Genomic DNA, 13,063 nt, shown 5'->3' on the forward strand with positions numbered 1-13,063 from the left:
AAAAAGTGTGTTGACCAGTGAAATAGCTGTTACTAAAAAATGTTTTATCAAATAAACAAAATATTAAGATTTTTCCACTGATCTGCGTTATAAATGTCATTTCTGTACGATTCCAATCATTTTTTAATTCAAAATCGCCAAATTTGCGGAGCTCCCCTGCAAATACAGGAAGAGACGAGAGGTGAGGCAGCAACGAGCTCAGCCTCCCCTCTGATTGCGCAACCCCTCAGTAACTGGATGGAGCACGGGCAATAAGCGCGTGCCTGTTACTATCTCAGTATGTCACCAATGTAATGTTTGTAGACCCCTTCATTTCATGTCCTCGCCTTCCATACTCCAGGTAACTTATTTCACGTATGTGTATAAAGATATGTAGGCTCGCTGGTCTCGTCATGAAACTGCAATGAAAAAGCACCAGGTGAGGCAGCTATCACACCTGCCTCCCTGAGGGGGACGTGTCTAACACGCCCCCCTCAGTGAGGCCACGCCCCCCTCAGTGAGGCCACGCCCCTCTCAGTGTGTGAATCTGGCTCTGACACTTGCCAGTGCCTCCCCAGCCATTGATCTCACCGCACATCACTGCTACAATACATAATACACTGTCCAATATGCTACACACTACGCTATACACTACACTCTACATTACACTATACACTACATTATACACTATACACAACAATATACGCGTCACTATACACTACTCTAAACTACACTATACAATACACTACTATACACTACACCAAACACTAGACTCTAAACTACACTATACACTACACTACTATACACTACGATACACTACACTATACACTACACTATACACTACACTACTATACACTACACTATACACTACACTATACACTACTATACACTACTATACACTATACACTACGATACACTATACACTACACTATACACTAAGATACACTACACTATACACTACACTATACACTACTATACACTAAGATACACTACACTATACACTACACTATACACTACTATACACTAAGATACACTACACTATACACTACACTATACACTACACTATACACTACTATACACTACTATACACTATACACTACGATACACTATACACTACACTATACACTAAGATACACTACACTATACACTACACTATACACTACTATACACTAAGATACACTACACTATACACTACACTATACACTACAATACGCCGAGGCATCCACTCATGGAGACGCTGCACGACCTGCCGGGCCCCACGTCCACGTGCAAGTTATAGAGTGGAGGGGGGTGGGGGGGGTGCAGTGTCTCCTCCACCCGGTGGTTGGCTGCTCTAAATTCCCACTGGTGACGATTATCTGAACCGGTCCTGGGCCTCCCCTAGGTCGACTCAGCCCCAACCCAGTAGCTGGTGTGGTGCAAGGGAAGAAGCAGAGAGAGAGAGAGAAGCGAGGTGGTGACCTGCAGTGGTTGAGTGGGTGAGCGAGTGGGGAGTCGTCGCTTAGTCGTCGCGTGGTGCTCGTTGGCGCACTGATGTCACTCGAGTTCGATTTCTGCTCACGGCCAACAACAGTTGCAAACATTTGAGCCGGTTCTGGGTCTCCCCTTGATCAACTCAGCACTGGGGAGACAAAGGCGGCCGGGCGTGGTGCTGGCCACCCACCTCCTCTTGTGCCGTGCCGGCCTTCATAGGCGCCGATCGTGAACAGCACTTGCCCCAACAGTCTGTTAAGGCTACACGGGGGTGGGGGGGGAGGTCTTTGCCTTTGAATCAGAATCTTTATTCAGAATCCGATGAGCTAGAAAGCTCTTTTTCACCGACGTCTTCAACAGTGCGTACGGCATTTGTCTGCCCCAACAGTCTGTTTAAGGCTACACGGCGGCGCGGTTTCCGTGTGTTTTCGTCCTCAGAGCTACACGCTGCTCGAAGCCGGGCACCCCAACCGCTCCTTCCACGGCGACAGCGAGGACGAAGAGGATGACGAGGGGGTCCGGGAGACGAGCGGCAAGCCCATCTAGCGCGGCACGGCAGGGCCCCTGAGCCCCGATGCCTGAACTCTTGAACGACGCTTGAACTCTCGAACCCTTAGGTGCCGTCCACACGCCACGAGCAAACGGTGGCGACACGGTGGCTAGAAGATGTTAATTACCTCGCCTGGTATACAGGAGGATAGTGGGTTGGATCCCGACCCTGACGCATGCTGCCTATTCGAAATTCGCGTGTCTCTCTCTCTCTCTCCCCGTGGTCGCGTGGAATTTTCTCCGGGCCCTGCGGTTTTTCCCTCCACATTTAGAATCGACGTCGGGCGTTCAGAGTATTTGTGGCTGCTATGAATTTCCACGCGACGGTGAGCCACTTAGTCGAGCTGTCATTTGTGGCCAGGTCGCTTCTGAAACAGTGCTACGTCGCTCAGTGTGCCTTAAACTGGTCAAATAAAACAAAGTTTGTAGTTGACTAGTTGACTGGCGTGTCGTAGTTTTTACGATGCCCATGGATTTGCGTAAATCCTCGGGATTCGTAGAGCCCAGGGGACAAGGCACCTTTGGATTTTCTTGGGCTGTTACTCTCAAGTCGACATTCGGGCTCCGGCTTGAGCCACTGCCGCTCCCCTCAGTTGCTTCTAACGCCACGACTCGCGATGCGGCTCAGCCGAGGCGCAAGGTGTTGCTACTCAGGACCCGTCTTTGTTCGATGCTTAGCCAAAGGCTGCTGCAGCGGGGATGAACCGGGAGTTTTGCGATGGGAGCGACGCAATCGTACTTGCATGTTGAACTTCTTTCGCGCCGTACGTAGCCTACCTATGCAAAGTGACTGAGGCCTTGGGCGCCACGGTGGCGAGGAGATGTTAACTACCTCGCTCGGTATACAGGTCGTGGGTTTGATCCCGACTGGCGCCTGATGTATATTTGGAGTTTGCGGTGTCTTGCTCTCTCCCCGTGGTTGCGTGGTTTTTTCCCCCCCTCCACTTAACTAAGCTATAATTTTTTTTTAAAAAGAGTGTTACATAGCTCGGTGGGCCTTTACTCGGTAAAAAAAAAAAAAGTTGGTAAATAGTTTTGCATGTATCGAACGAACCCATGGCTATGCTGCTGGTAATATACACGGCCAGTGAGGCTCGTGCGGTCGATGGGATGAACATTAATCTACTTTTGTTGGGAGAGGCAAATATGTTGGTAAATCGTGGGCGGGCGGTGTCGGACGATTTCGACAGACTCCAAATCTGAATGCTGTGACGTTTTCCTTTTGTTCACTTCCGCACAACAGACAACATCTTTGTCAACAACAACCAAAGAGAAAGGCTTTTATTGATAAATATAAAAAGTGCCATGCACAGTCCGCTCGCGTGAACGCTTGTGAGCGAAATAAAGTCGCCGCGCTTCGCTGCGATGATTACCCCGGCGATTTCAGACTCCTGCTCTTTGTCCACGCTGGACAGCCCTCACTCAGAGACGCAGAACAATCACCCTCCCCCTACTCCACCTCCATCCTCCTACTCATATTCCCTCCCTCATCCTTTCCTCTTTCCTCCCTCCCTCCCTCCTCCTTCCCTCCCTCATCCTCCTTTCCTCCCTCCTCCTTCCCTCCCCCCCCGCTCTCCACCACACAGTTCGGGTTTGGAACTCGCTTCTGTCCATTTGTCCTCGTGTGGCCCAACTCTGGCCAGCAACGATTTTGCATCTCACTCGGCGGTGAATTGGGGGTGAGGGCGGTGGATTGGAGGTCAGGGCGGTGGATTGGAGGTCACGGCGGTGGATTGGAGGTCACGGCGATGGATTGGAGGTCACGGCGGTGGATTGGAGGTCAGGGCAGTGGATTGGAGGTCAGGGCAATGGATTGGAGGTCAGGGCGGTGGATTGGAGGTCAGGGCAGTGGATTGGAGGTCACGGCGATGGATTGGAGGTCACGGCGATGGATTGGAGGTCACGGTGGATTGGAGGTCACGGCGGTGGATTGGAGGTCAGGGCGGTGGATTGGAGGTCAGGGCGGTGGATTGGAGGTCAGGGCGGTGGATTGGAGGTCAGGGCGATGGATTGGCAGTCAGCACGAGAAGCCGAGCAGGGACACAGAACGGATTGAGGGGCAACGCGGGCGGCGACGAGAGCCGCGGATCAACAAGAACCGTCGCGCCGCCCCTAGTGGCCACACCACCCACACTGGGCACACCACCCACACTGGGCACGCCACTGCCAAGGGAGGTTTTCTTGTCCGTGATCTTCATGGTGTCCCGTGTCTCTGTGTCTCTCGTACCAGCGTCTACCCCTATCCCTGCATCTCCTCCCCGTGTTTCCGCATCTCCCCGTGTTTCCGCATCTCCCCGTGTCTCCGCATCTCCTCCCCGTGTCTCCGCATCTCCTCCCCGTGTCTCCGCATCTCCTCCCCGTTTCTCCGCATCTCCTCCTCGTGTCTCCACATCCGACTCCGCAGGCCCCGTGAGGTGGTGCTGAGCACGCCGGAGGAACCGGCGCAGCGGCGTGGAGCTCAGGCGCCGCACCTCCTCCTCCAGGTCGTCCAGCAGCTGAAGCACCAGTGCACTCTCTGCCACACACGCACCACCGCAACAACAACAAGACCCGCCGTTCGCCACCAATAAGTGGCGGTGACGTCGCCGCCACAGCGCTCGTGCCAGGCTCTGTACACTTTACGGCCACGTGAAGTGTCGAACACTCGCTGGCAGGAGGTCACAGTACAGACGCAGAGGTGCCATGGGTTGACCGACTGAGATGCCTGGCGAATGCACCACCTGTGCCCCCCCCACCCCCCACTGTGCCAACTCGCTACGTTGCTGGAGGGCGACTGCCTCTAACTGCCCCAGCAGCATCGTTCATGTGCCTCCACAGAGGCCGATCTTGACACCGCTGGTACCAGTCATTGGCAAGTCCACTCAGCTCCATATCCACTCGTACCACATCATTCCACGTAGCCGGCACGTATAGCACATACGTACATACATACAGCAACAACCACAACAGCTGCCATTCGCCACTAATGTGCACATCGCTCTCGTAGACGATTTTAGGTGCGAAGAGAAACCACAGACAAGAGGGGAAGGCAGCAGCGGTCACGTAATTAACCGGCGCTGCCTCGCCTGGTGTACAGGAGGTCGTGGGTTCGATCCCGACCCTGACGCCTGCTGCTGTATATTTGGAGTTTGCGTCTCTCTCATCATCATCACGGTGGCTAGGAGATGTTAACTACCTCGCCTGGTATACAGGAGGTCGTGGGTTCGATCCCGACCCTGACGATGCCTGCTGCTGTATATTTGGAGCTTGCGTGTCGTGTGGATTTTTCTCCGGGTCCTCCGGGTTTTCCCTCCGCATTTAGAATCGGCATCTCGCGTTCAGAGGACTTCGCTGCCACGAAACATTTTCACGTGAGAAGGCACTTGGTTGAGCGATCATTTGTGACAGCCGGACTGTCGCTTCTGAAAAGGAGCTGGAGTACATATCGCTCAGTGTGGGCCCTGACATGGTAAAAATAAAAAGTTTAAAGTTTTAATTTTCGATTTAAAGCTTTCGTGATTGCAGGTATTCATATTCTTGCTTCTTTCGGTAAAGTCACGTAGAAGGGAAATAATAAAATAAAATTATAAAATTCTCACGACGTTTCGATTGCAACACAAATAATCATCATCAGGTGTGAAAACCACAGCAAGAAATTTTTTGAAAAAAGTGGCGGTGAGAAAAAAAAATTTCTTGCTGTGGTTTTCACACCTGATGATGATTGCTCGTGTTGCAATCGAAACGTCGTGAGAATTTTATTGTTTAATTTTTATTTTAAAAGTTTTAGTTTTTATCTCTCTGCACCCACCTTTGGCGTTGATGGGGGGCGGTGGTCCCGCCTTGAAGGCCGACGCCAGGTACTTGTAGACACAGCCCAGGCTCAGGGTCTCACCCCTCTCCTGCTCCTCCTGCTGCGCTCCCCGCGGGGAGCGGTCGGGGGGGTGCAGCAGCGGCTCGGCCGTAGCGGGGGTCGGGGAGACCCCGGGGGAGCGGGGGTTGAGGGAGGGAGACCCCAGTTGGTGAGTTTCAAGATCGCCGATCGTGAAAACCTGGAGAACACACGCACAGAGAGAGAGACGTGAAAGGTCCTTGGTAAGGGCGCGCCTCAATATGCATCTGGAGTTGTGTCGTTTAAAAAACTCCAGAACTCACCAACTGCAGGGATTCATATTAGTGTTTTTTTTGGTAAAGTCACGTAGAAGGGAAATAATAAAATAAAAAATATATAAAACAATAAAAATATTAAAGAATCATTTTTTTATTTTTGTTATTTTATAATTTCCCTTCTACGTGACTTTACCAAAAGAACCAAGAATATCTCCCTAGCCACCTTGATGATGATGGTGAGAGAGAGAGACACACAAACTACACATATACAGCAGGCGTCAGGGTCGGGATCGAACCCACGACCTCCTGCATACCAGACGAGGTAGTTAACATCTCCCAGCCACAGTGGCACGATATTAATTCCCCCTGAGGGCACAAATATTTTACTGAAACACTGCTGCTACTGGTGGAACAGGTAATTTGGAGTACCCATACCTGTCAACCTCTAATCAGTGCCCTACCTTATTACAGACCAATTCAGACCTTATTGGTCACCCCGTGCTCCTTATAAATCTCAACGTTCATCTTACAAAGTCCCATCGCAAGGGAGAAACACAAACAAATAGACAATTTTTGGTTGCCCGTATTGAAACGGCTGTACGCTGAGTGGACCCAAAAACTCGATTTCCCTGTTCAAGAATACGGGTAAACCGTATGGGTTGACAGGGATTTGAAATCAGCGATATTCATTTCTCAGTTCAGCTCACGAAGGAGAGCTGAAGCTTCTGTCGACACACCTGATGACGCTGCCTGTAGTATGCAGTGAAACGTTGTACATCATCATCAAAATGTTGCCTGCTTTGAAACATCCCGGTCTGCCGGGAAACCAAATCGGTTGGCCCATTTACCCACGTGACCGCACCTTGGCTACGTACGGTGCCAAAGACGTTCAACGTACAATTCATGCAGGTGTAGGGGATCTGCGAGCCATCATCACGCACCACGCAGACATGAACTCTCCGCACTCGGCGTAGCGCACACCAATCGCACGCACGGGAATACACTGGACGGGGGTCAAGGGTTAAAGGGTGCTGACGTCACACGGACTCGGCGTGCGAGACGGAGATGTGTGTAGGGAACGAGGGCGGAAATGGAGGGTTTCAAATGGCTGTGAGACATACTTTTTGGTTCTTTCGGTAAAGTCACGTAGGTATAAAATACAGCAGCCTTCTTGCCCACTTCAGCAGTTGTTTCCTGCTGTGGTTGTCCCACCTGATGACGGACGCTTGTGTTGCACCCGAAACGTCGTGATTTAATTTATTTTATACCCACGTGACTTTACCGAAAGAACCAAAGAGTATGGATCCCTGCAGTCACGGAAACTTCAAATCTCGATTGGGCTGTGAGGGGTTGGTATTAGGAACGAGTGTGGCTGTGGTTTAAAGAATAAAGAAGCCCTTAACCAGTCTCCGACGCCTCTTCACAGGTACTCATTCAAGGCTTAATCGACCTTGGGGAAGACCCAGCACCAGGGTTCTGATGTTCGCTGTCACCGATGTTGGCCGTGAGAGGCAATTGAACTTGGGTCGTCAGGTTCGTGGCGCTGTTTGCTAACCACCCGCGTCTACCCGCGTCCCCCCGTGTCTCCCCGTGTCTCCCCGTGTCTCCCCGTGTCTCCCCGTGTCCCCCCGTGTCTCCCCGTGTCTCCCCGTGTCTCCCCGCGTGTCTCCCCGCGTGTCTCCCCGTGTCCCCCCGTGTCTCCCCGTGTCTCCCCGCGTGTCTCCCCGCGTGTCTCCCATGTCTCCCCATATCTTGTGTCCCCTCCGTGTCTCCCGGCATCTCCCCACAAACCACTCCCCCCTCCTGCGTCTCACCACGTCCTCCCGCGTCTCCCCACACGTCCCCCCACGTGTCTCACAGTGGAGGGTTCCTCACCTGCGTGAACGCGGTCGAAGTGGTGTTCATCACGGTGCCCGAGGCCCGCTCAGCCACCTCGATCCACCGCTGCAATGGGACACGGAGACCGCACCCTGTGGCAACCGGAAGCTAAACGCTCGACCGATGACAATGACGACTGAAATAATTTAATACATTTCAGTATTCGTGCCATCTTCAACTTTATCGCTCATCGGATTCCTCCAGTATAAATATTATGTTGATGCTGCTGTTAATGATGATGACGAGGATGATGCTGCTACTGATAAACTCTTTCATTTTTATTTTTACAGGTAATGCTCACTAAGCTATCGAGTTCTTTTTTCAGAAGTGACCTGGCCACAAATGATAGCTCAACTAAACGGCTTATCATGGTGTGGAAGTTTATATCGGCCAAATACTCAAAACGCGTGTTGTTGATTCGACATGTGGAGGGAAAATCCAGAGGTCCCGGTGAAATATCCACTCGACCACAGGAAGAGAAAGAGACACGCAAACTCCAAATATACAGCAGCAGGCATCAGAGTCGGGATCGAACCCACGACCTCCTGTATACCAGGCGAGGGAGATGACATCTCCTCGCCACCACGGCGTCATAGGTGGGAAACTCGCTACGATTGTGGGCTAAAAGGGGGGCTATCCGAATGGATGCGACTGGGCAGGGTGGACGCTCAACGTTAGAGTGGGGTGCCTTGTGGGATCGTGTTTGGGCGATTTGTTGACCTTTCTTGAACTTTGCACTCCTATCGTGTTTTGTGTTGTGTTTGTCGTTGTGACATTCTTACCCCGTGCCCCCGACTGGACATCTGTGAAAAGAGAGCTCCGTAGCTGACCGGATTCCTCCTCCAGTTTTAATAAATACAGTAAAACCTTGGATTGCGAGTAACTTGGTCTGCGAGTGTTTTGCAAGACGAGCAAAAATTAAAAACAAATATTAATTTGATAAACGAGCAAGGTCTTGCAATACGAGTAGTACGTGTAGTATACGCTTTGTCTGCCGAGCGTCACGTCATCACAACTGATATACGAGTGCTTTGGATTACAAACACGTTTCCGGAACGAATTATGCTCGCAATCCAAGGTGTTACCGAATTCTGATTCTCTGATCCTGAACCCACGACCTCCAGCATACCGGGGCGAGCCACTTCACACCTCGCCACCGTGTCGATCTGCTCTCCCCTCACTCACATCCAGTGGCGATCTTCTCTCCTCATCCACCTCCTCCTCCTCGTCGTGGTCATCACCGCCCCCTCCACACCACTGCCACCACCGCGACCCCGGTCCGCGCTTGAGTAGGAAGGCCTCCAGCTGGGCGTGGGTGCGGCCGGGCAGGGAGCAGCCGATCGCGGCTGCGAGGCTCCCGGGGCTGGCGGGGGCCCCGCCGCGGCGCTGGCGTAGAGCCCGCAGGATGTCGCGCTTCTCCCGGCGAAGCCACGCTCGGGGACGGGAGACGCCGCCGCCGCTGCGCCCTCGCGCCCCGCTGTCGATGATGAATCGCGAAGGGGCCGAACGCTGCCGGCTTGGGGGCTTCATGGCTGCGGCACCGAACCCACGATCCACAACACAATTCACAGCAAACCCTACAACAACCAACACCACACACTACAACAACCAACACCACACACCACACCCTACAGGCCTACAACAACCAACACCACACACCACACACCACACCCTACAACAACCAACACCACACATCAAGGCCGTAATTATAATATATATTTGGAGAAAGTGCTGTTAGCGAGCACCTATTAAGGCCGGTACTGGCACACGAGGGGGTGGGTGGCCAGCACCACGCCCGGACGCCTTTGTCTCCCCAGTGGAGATGTTTACACACCGCACCAGGTACATATTTGAGGCTGAGTCGACCTAGGGGAGACCCAGGACCGGTACAGATAATCGTCACTGGTGTTCACCGTGAGCGAGAATGGAACTCGGCTCGCCGGGTTCGTAGTGCAGCGTAACGCGAACCACTACAACGACACACACACCCACAACTACACACACACACAACTACACACCCCCACAACTACACACACACAACTACACACACCCACACACAACTACACACACACCCCGACACACACCCACAACTACACACACACCCCCACACAACTACACACACCCACACACAACTACACACACACTCCCACACACACCCACAACTACACACACACACACCCACAACTATACATCCCCACAACTACACACCCCCACACACAACTACACACACACCCCCACAACTACACACACACCCACAACTACACAACAACAACAACCGCCATTCGCCACTAAGTGGCGGTGACGTCACCACGACGCTTGTGCCAGGCCATGTGCACCTTGAGGCCACGTGAAGTGTCGAATGCCCGCTGGCAGGTCACGGGGCAGACCCAGGTGCCACAGGTCGACTGACTGAGATGACCGAGATGACTGGCTGATGCACCACCTGTGCCCTCTACTTGCTGTGCTTTAGCCACCCGGCGCTCCGCTCGTTGTTGTGAGCGTCGCTCCTTCGCCCTCCGTTGTTGTTGGGCGACTGCCTCCAACTGCCCAGTGGCAGCGTCCCTTCACGAGCCTCCTCCACAGAGGCCGATCTTGACACCGCTGGTACGAGTCATCGGCAAGTCCACTCAGTTCCACGTCCTCCTGTACCACATCAATCCATCTCTTCTCTAGTCCGTGCCGCGCCCGTTTGGCCCCCTCGATCCGGCCGAACAGAAGCTGTTTAGGCATGCGGTGGCTGGGCATGCGGGCTACATGACCCAGCCACCGCAGCCTTGCCTGCCGGAGGAGCTCACCGATGGGACTTTTCCCAGATCTTTCAAGGATTTGTGAGCTCCTCACACAATCCAGCCTGGTTAAACCCAGGATGGATTGTAGACAGGCCAGCCTAAATGTTTCCAACCGGCGAAGATGCTCCATTAGGGGGGTCCACGTTTCGCAAGCATAGAGAAGGGAGGGAATGACCGTGGCCGAGAAGACCTGAAGCTTCGTGCGGAGCGACAGACCAGGTAGCTTCCACACAGCGTTACGCAACCGATGAAAAGATATTGCCGCTCGACTGATTCGGAGTGAGACCTCTGCTGTCAAACCGGAGCCGGTCATGAGCACACTGCCCAGGTATGGTAAACTCTCCACTCTCTCCACTACTGCCCCATCACCGATTGGGAGTTGTGGGGGTGGAGTGTCCGATGGTACAAAATACCCAGGCAGGTGCTTAGTTTTGGTGGGGCTGATGGTAAGGCCCCACCTCTTAGTGGCACGCTCCAGCCTCAGCAGCGGCGTCTCCAACTCCTCCTCTGAATGAGCAGCAATTACCAGATTATCGGCATACATAACGTGGTTGACCAATAGGGAGCCATCCCTTGATCGCACCCGGGCATCGATCAGCCTCCCATTATATCTGTACCAAATGGAAATTCCCCCGGTACAGCTATTGAAGGCTTCACGAACTACGTGGACAAAATAGATGTTAAATAATGTGGGAGCCAGAGGACATCCCTGTCGCACCCCAAGGTGTACAGGGAAAGGCTCTGACTCCCGGCCACGTAGTTTTACCCGGGCCTGCTCACCATCATGAAGGTCCTTAATGATCGTGAGCAGAGGGTCAGGGACTCCGAAAACACGAAGAACAACCCAGAGCCCAGGCCTACTGATGGTACACACACCCACAACTACACAATCACACACACCCACACACCCGCATACACGCCCCCACACACACCCACAACTACACAATCACACATACCCACAACTACACTCCCCAACACACACCCACAACTACACAATCACACAAACCAACACAACTACACTCCCCAACACACACCCACAACTACACAATCACACACACCCACAACTACACACCCCAACACACACCCACAACTACCCACTACACACCCCCACACACCCACAACTACACAATCACACACACCCACAACCACACACCCGCATACACACCCCCACACACACCCACAACTACACTCCCCCACACACCCACAACTACACATCCCAACACACACCGACAACTACACAATCACACACAACCATACACACCCACAACTACACACCCCAACACACACCCACAACTACACAATCACACACAACCACACACACCCACAACTACACACCCCAACACACACCCACAACTACACAATCACACACACCCACAACTACACACCCACAACTACACAACCACAAAAAGATCCCCCATATAGCCCTAACAGACTTGAGGCAAGTGCTGTTACCAACAGTCACCCCCCACGTGACCCACTCACCCCCCACGTGACCCACACTCACCTCCACGTGACCCCCGCACGTTAAAGACCTCGGCTCGTTTCACGTCTCCACGCACCACCACGCCGCGTTGAGCCGCTTGGGGAATCGAATCGATGTTTGGACTCGATGGTCGTGTACGAGCGGGGAATAATCGATTCGTTTTAACGCACTGCGGGCTATGGGATTGGAAATCGATTCAATTAATTAGAAGTTTCGATTCCGATTTCTACGCTCGCGTCTCTTCCGAGATCGGGCGAAAGGCGGCCGTTGACGTCACTCCGTAAGGGTGACATGACGTCATCGCCCGATGCGTGTCTGACGCAATTACGTCACTCACTAAATTATAAACTAAAACTATCTATAGTTTTCTGGTTAGATTTTTGTTGCTATTTATTTTATACCTGATGATTATTGCTTGTGTTGCAATCGAAACGTCGTATTATGCTATTATTTTATTTATTATTTTATCTTTATACGTGACTTTACCGAAAGAATAAAACTAATTTTTTAAATCTTTTTTTAATCTTACCATTGAGCTGCGGAGATTTTTCTCAGAAGCGACCTGGCTATCACAAAGTATGTCCCAACGAAGTGAACTTATCATCATCATCACGTAGAAACGTATAGCAGCTCTAAGGGGCCGTCCATAAATGACGTCACGCGATTTTGGACGATTTTTGACCCCCCCCCCTTCGTCACATGGCGTCACAAAAAGTCAGACACTCCTCGAATATGACGTCACAGAGCTCTGCCCCCCCCCCCCTCAAAATAACACGTTTCTTCGGAGTGGGCAGGTAGGAACTTGGTTGGACAGCGCATTCGTGCA

General features: G+C 52.4%; 2 protein-coding genes across 2 annotated transcripts in view; one reads left to right on the forward strand and one right to left on the reverse strand.

The window, feature by feature from the left end:
- SLC22A15 (solute carrier family 22 member 15) overlaps window positions 1–3,375 on the forward strand; it is a 28,573-nt gene extending 25,198 nt beyond the window's left edge. The window contains exon 13 of the mRNA XM_078619922.1: window positions 1,891–3,375. Coding sequence (XP_078476048.1) covers window positions 1,891–1,998 — 108 coding nt within the window. The 3' untranslated portion in view covers window positions 1,999–3,375. The remainder of the gene's footprint in view (window positions 1–1,890) is intronic.
- SNAPC2 (small nuclear RNA activating complex polypeptide 2) lies at window positions 3,268–12,382 on the reverse strand. The gene is made up of 5 exons (XM_078619923.1): window positions 12,259–12,382; window positions 9,151–9,497; window positions 7,963–8,031; window positions 5,789–6,029; window positions 3,268–4,516 (listed from the first exon to the last, which is right to left on the reverse strand). Exons 2-5 carry the CDS (start codon window positions 9,493–9,495, stop codon window positions 3,999–4,001), a joined length of 1,173 nt encoding a protein of 390 aa, XP_078476049.1. The 5' UTR covers window positions 9,496–9,497; window positions 12,259–12,382; the 3' UTR covers window positions 3,268–3,998.
- Between the last annotated feature and the right edge of the window lie 681 nt (window positions 12,383–13,063).

This window comes from Lampetra planeri, chromosome 65, assembly GCF_965212315.1.
Source record: "Lampetra planeri chromosome 65, kcLamPlan1.2.h2, whole genome shotgun sequence".
NCBI classification, from domain to species: domain Eukaryota; kingdom Metazoa; phylum Chordata; class Hyperoartia; order Petromyzontiformes; family Petromyzontidae; genus Lampetra; species Lampetra planeri.

Bases quoted from the DNA above. Each gene is read 5' to 3' on its own strand.
- SNAPC2 (XM_078619923.1), bottom strand. From the start codon at position 9,495: ATGAAGCCCCCAAGCCGGCAGCGTTCGGCCCCTTCGCGATTCATCATC. The intron at 8,032-9,150 runs GTGAGTGAGGGG...GTCCCATTGCAG, and splicing joins AGAGAAGATCGCCACTGGAT to CGGTGGATCGAGGTGGCTGA. The intron at 4,517-5,788 runs GTGGGTGCAGAG...CGTGTGTGGCAG, and splicing joins GCCCCCCATCAACGCCAAAG to AGAGTGCACTGGTGCTTCAG.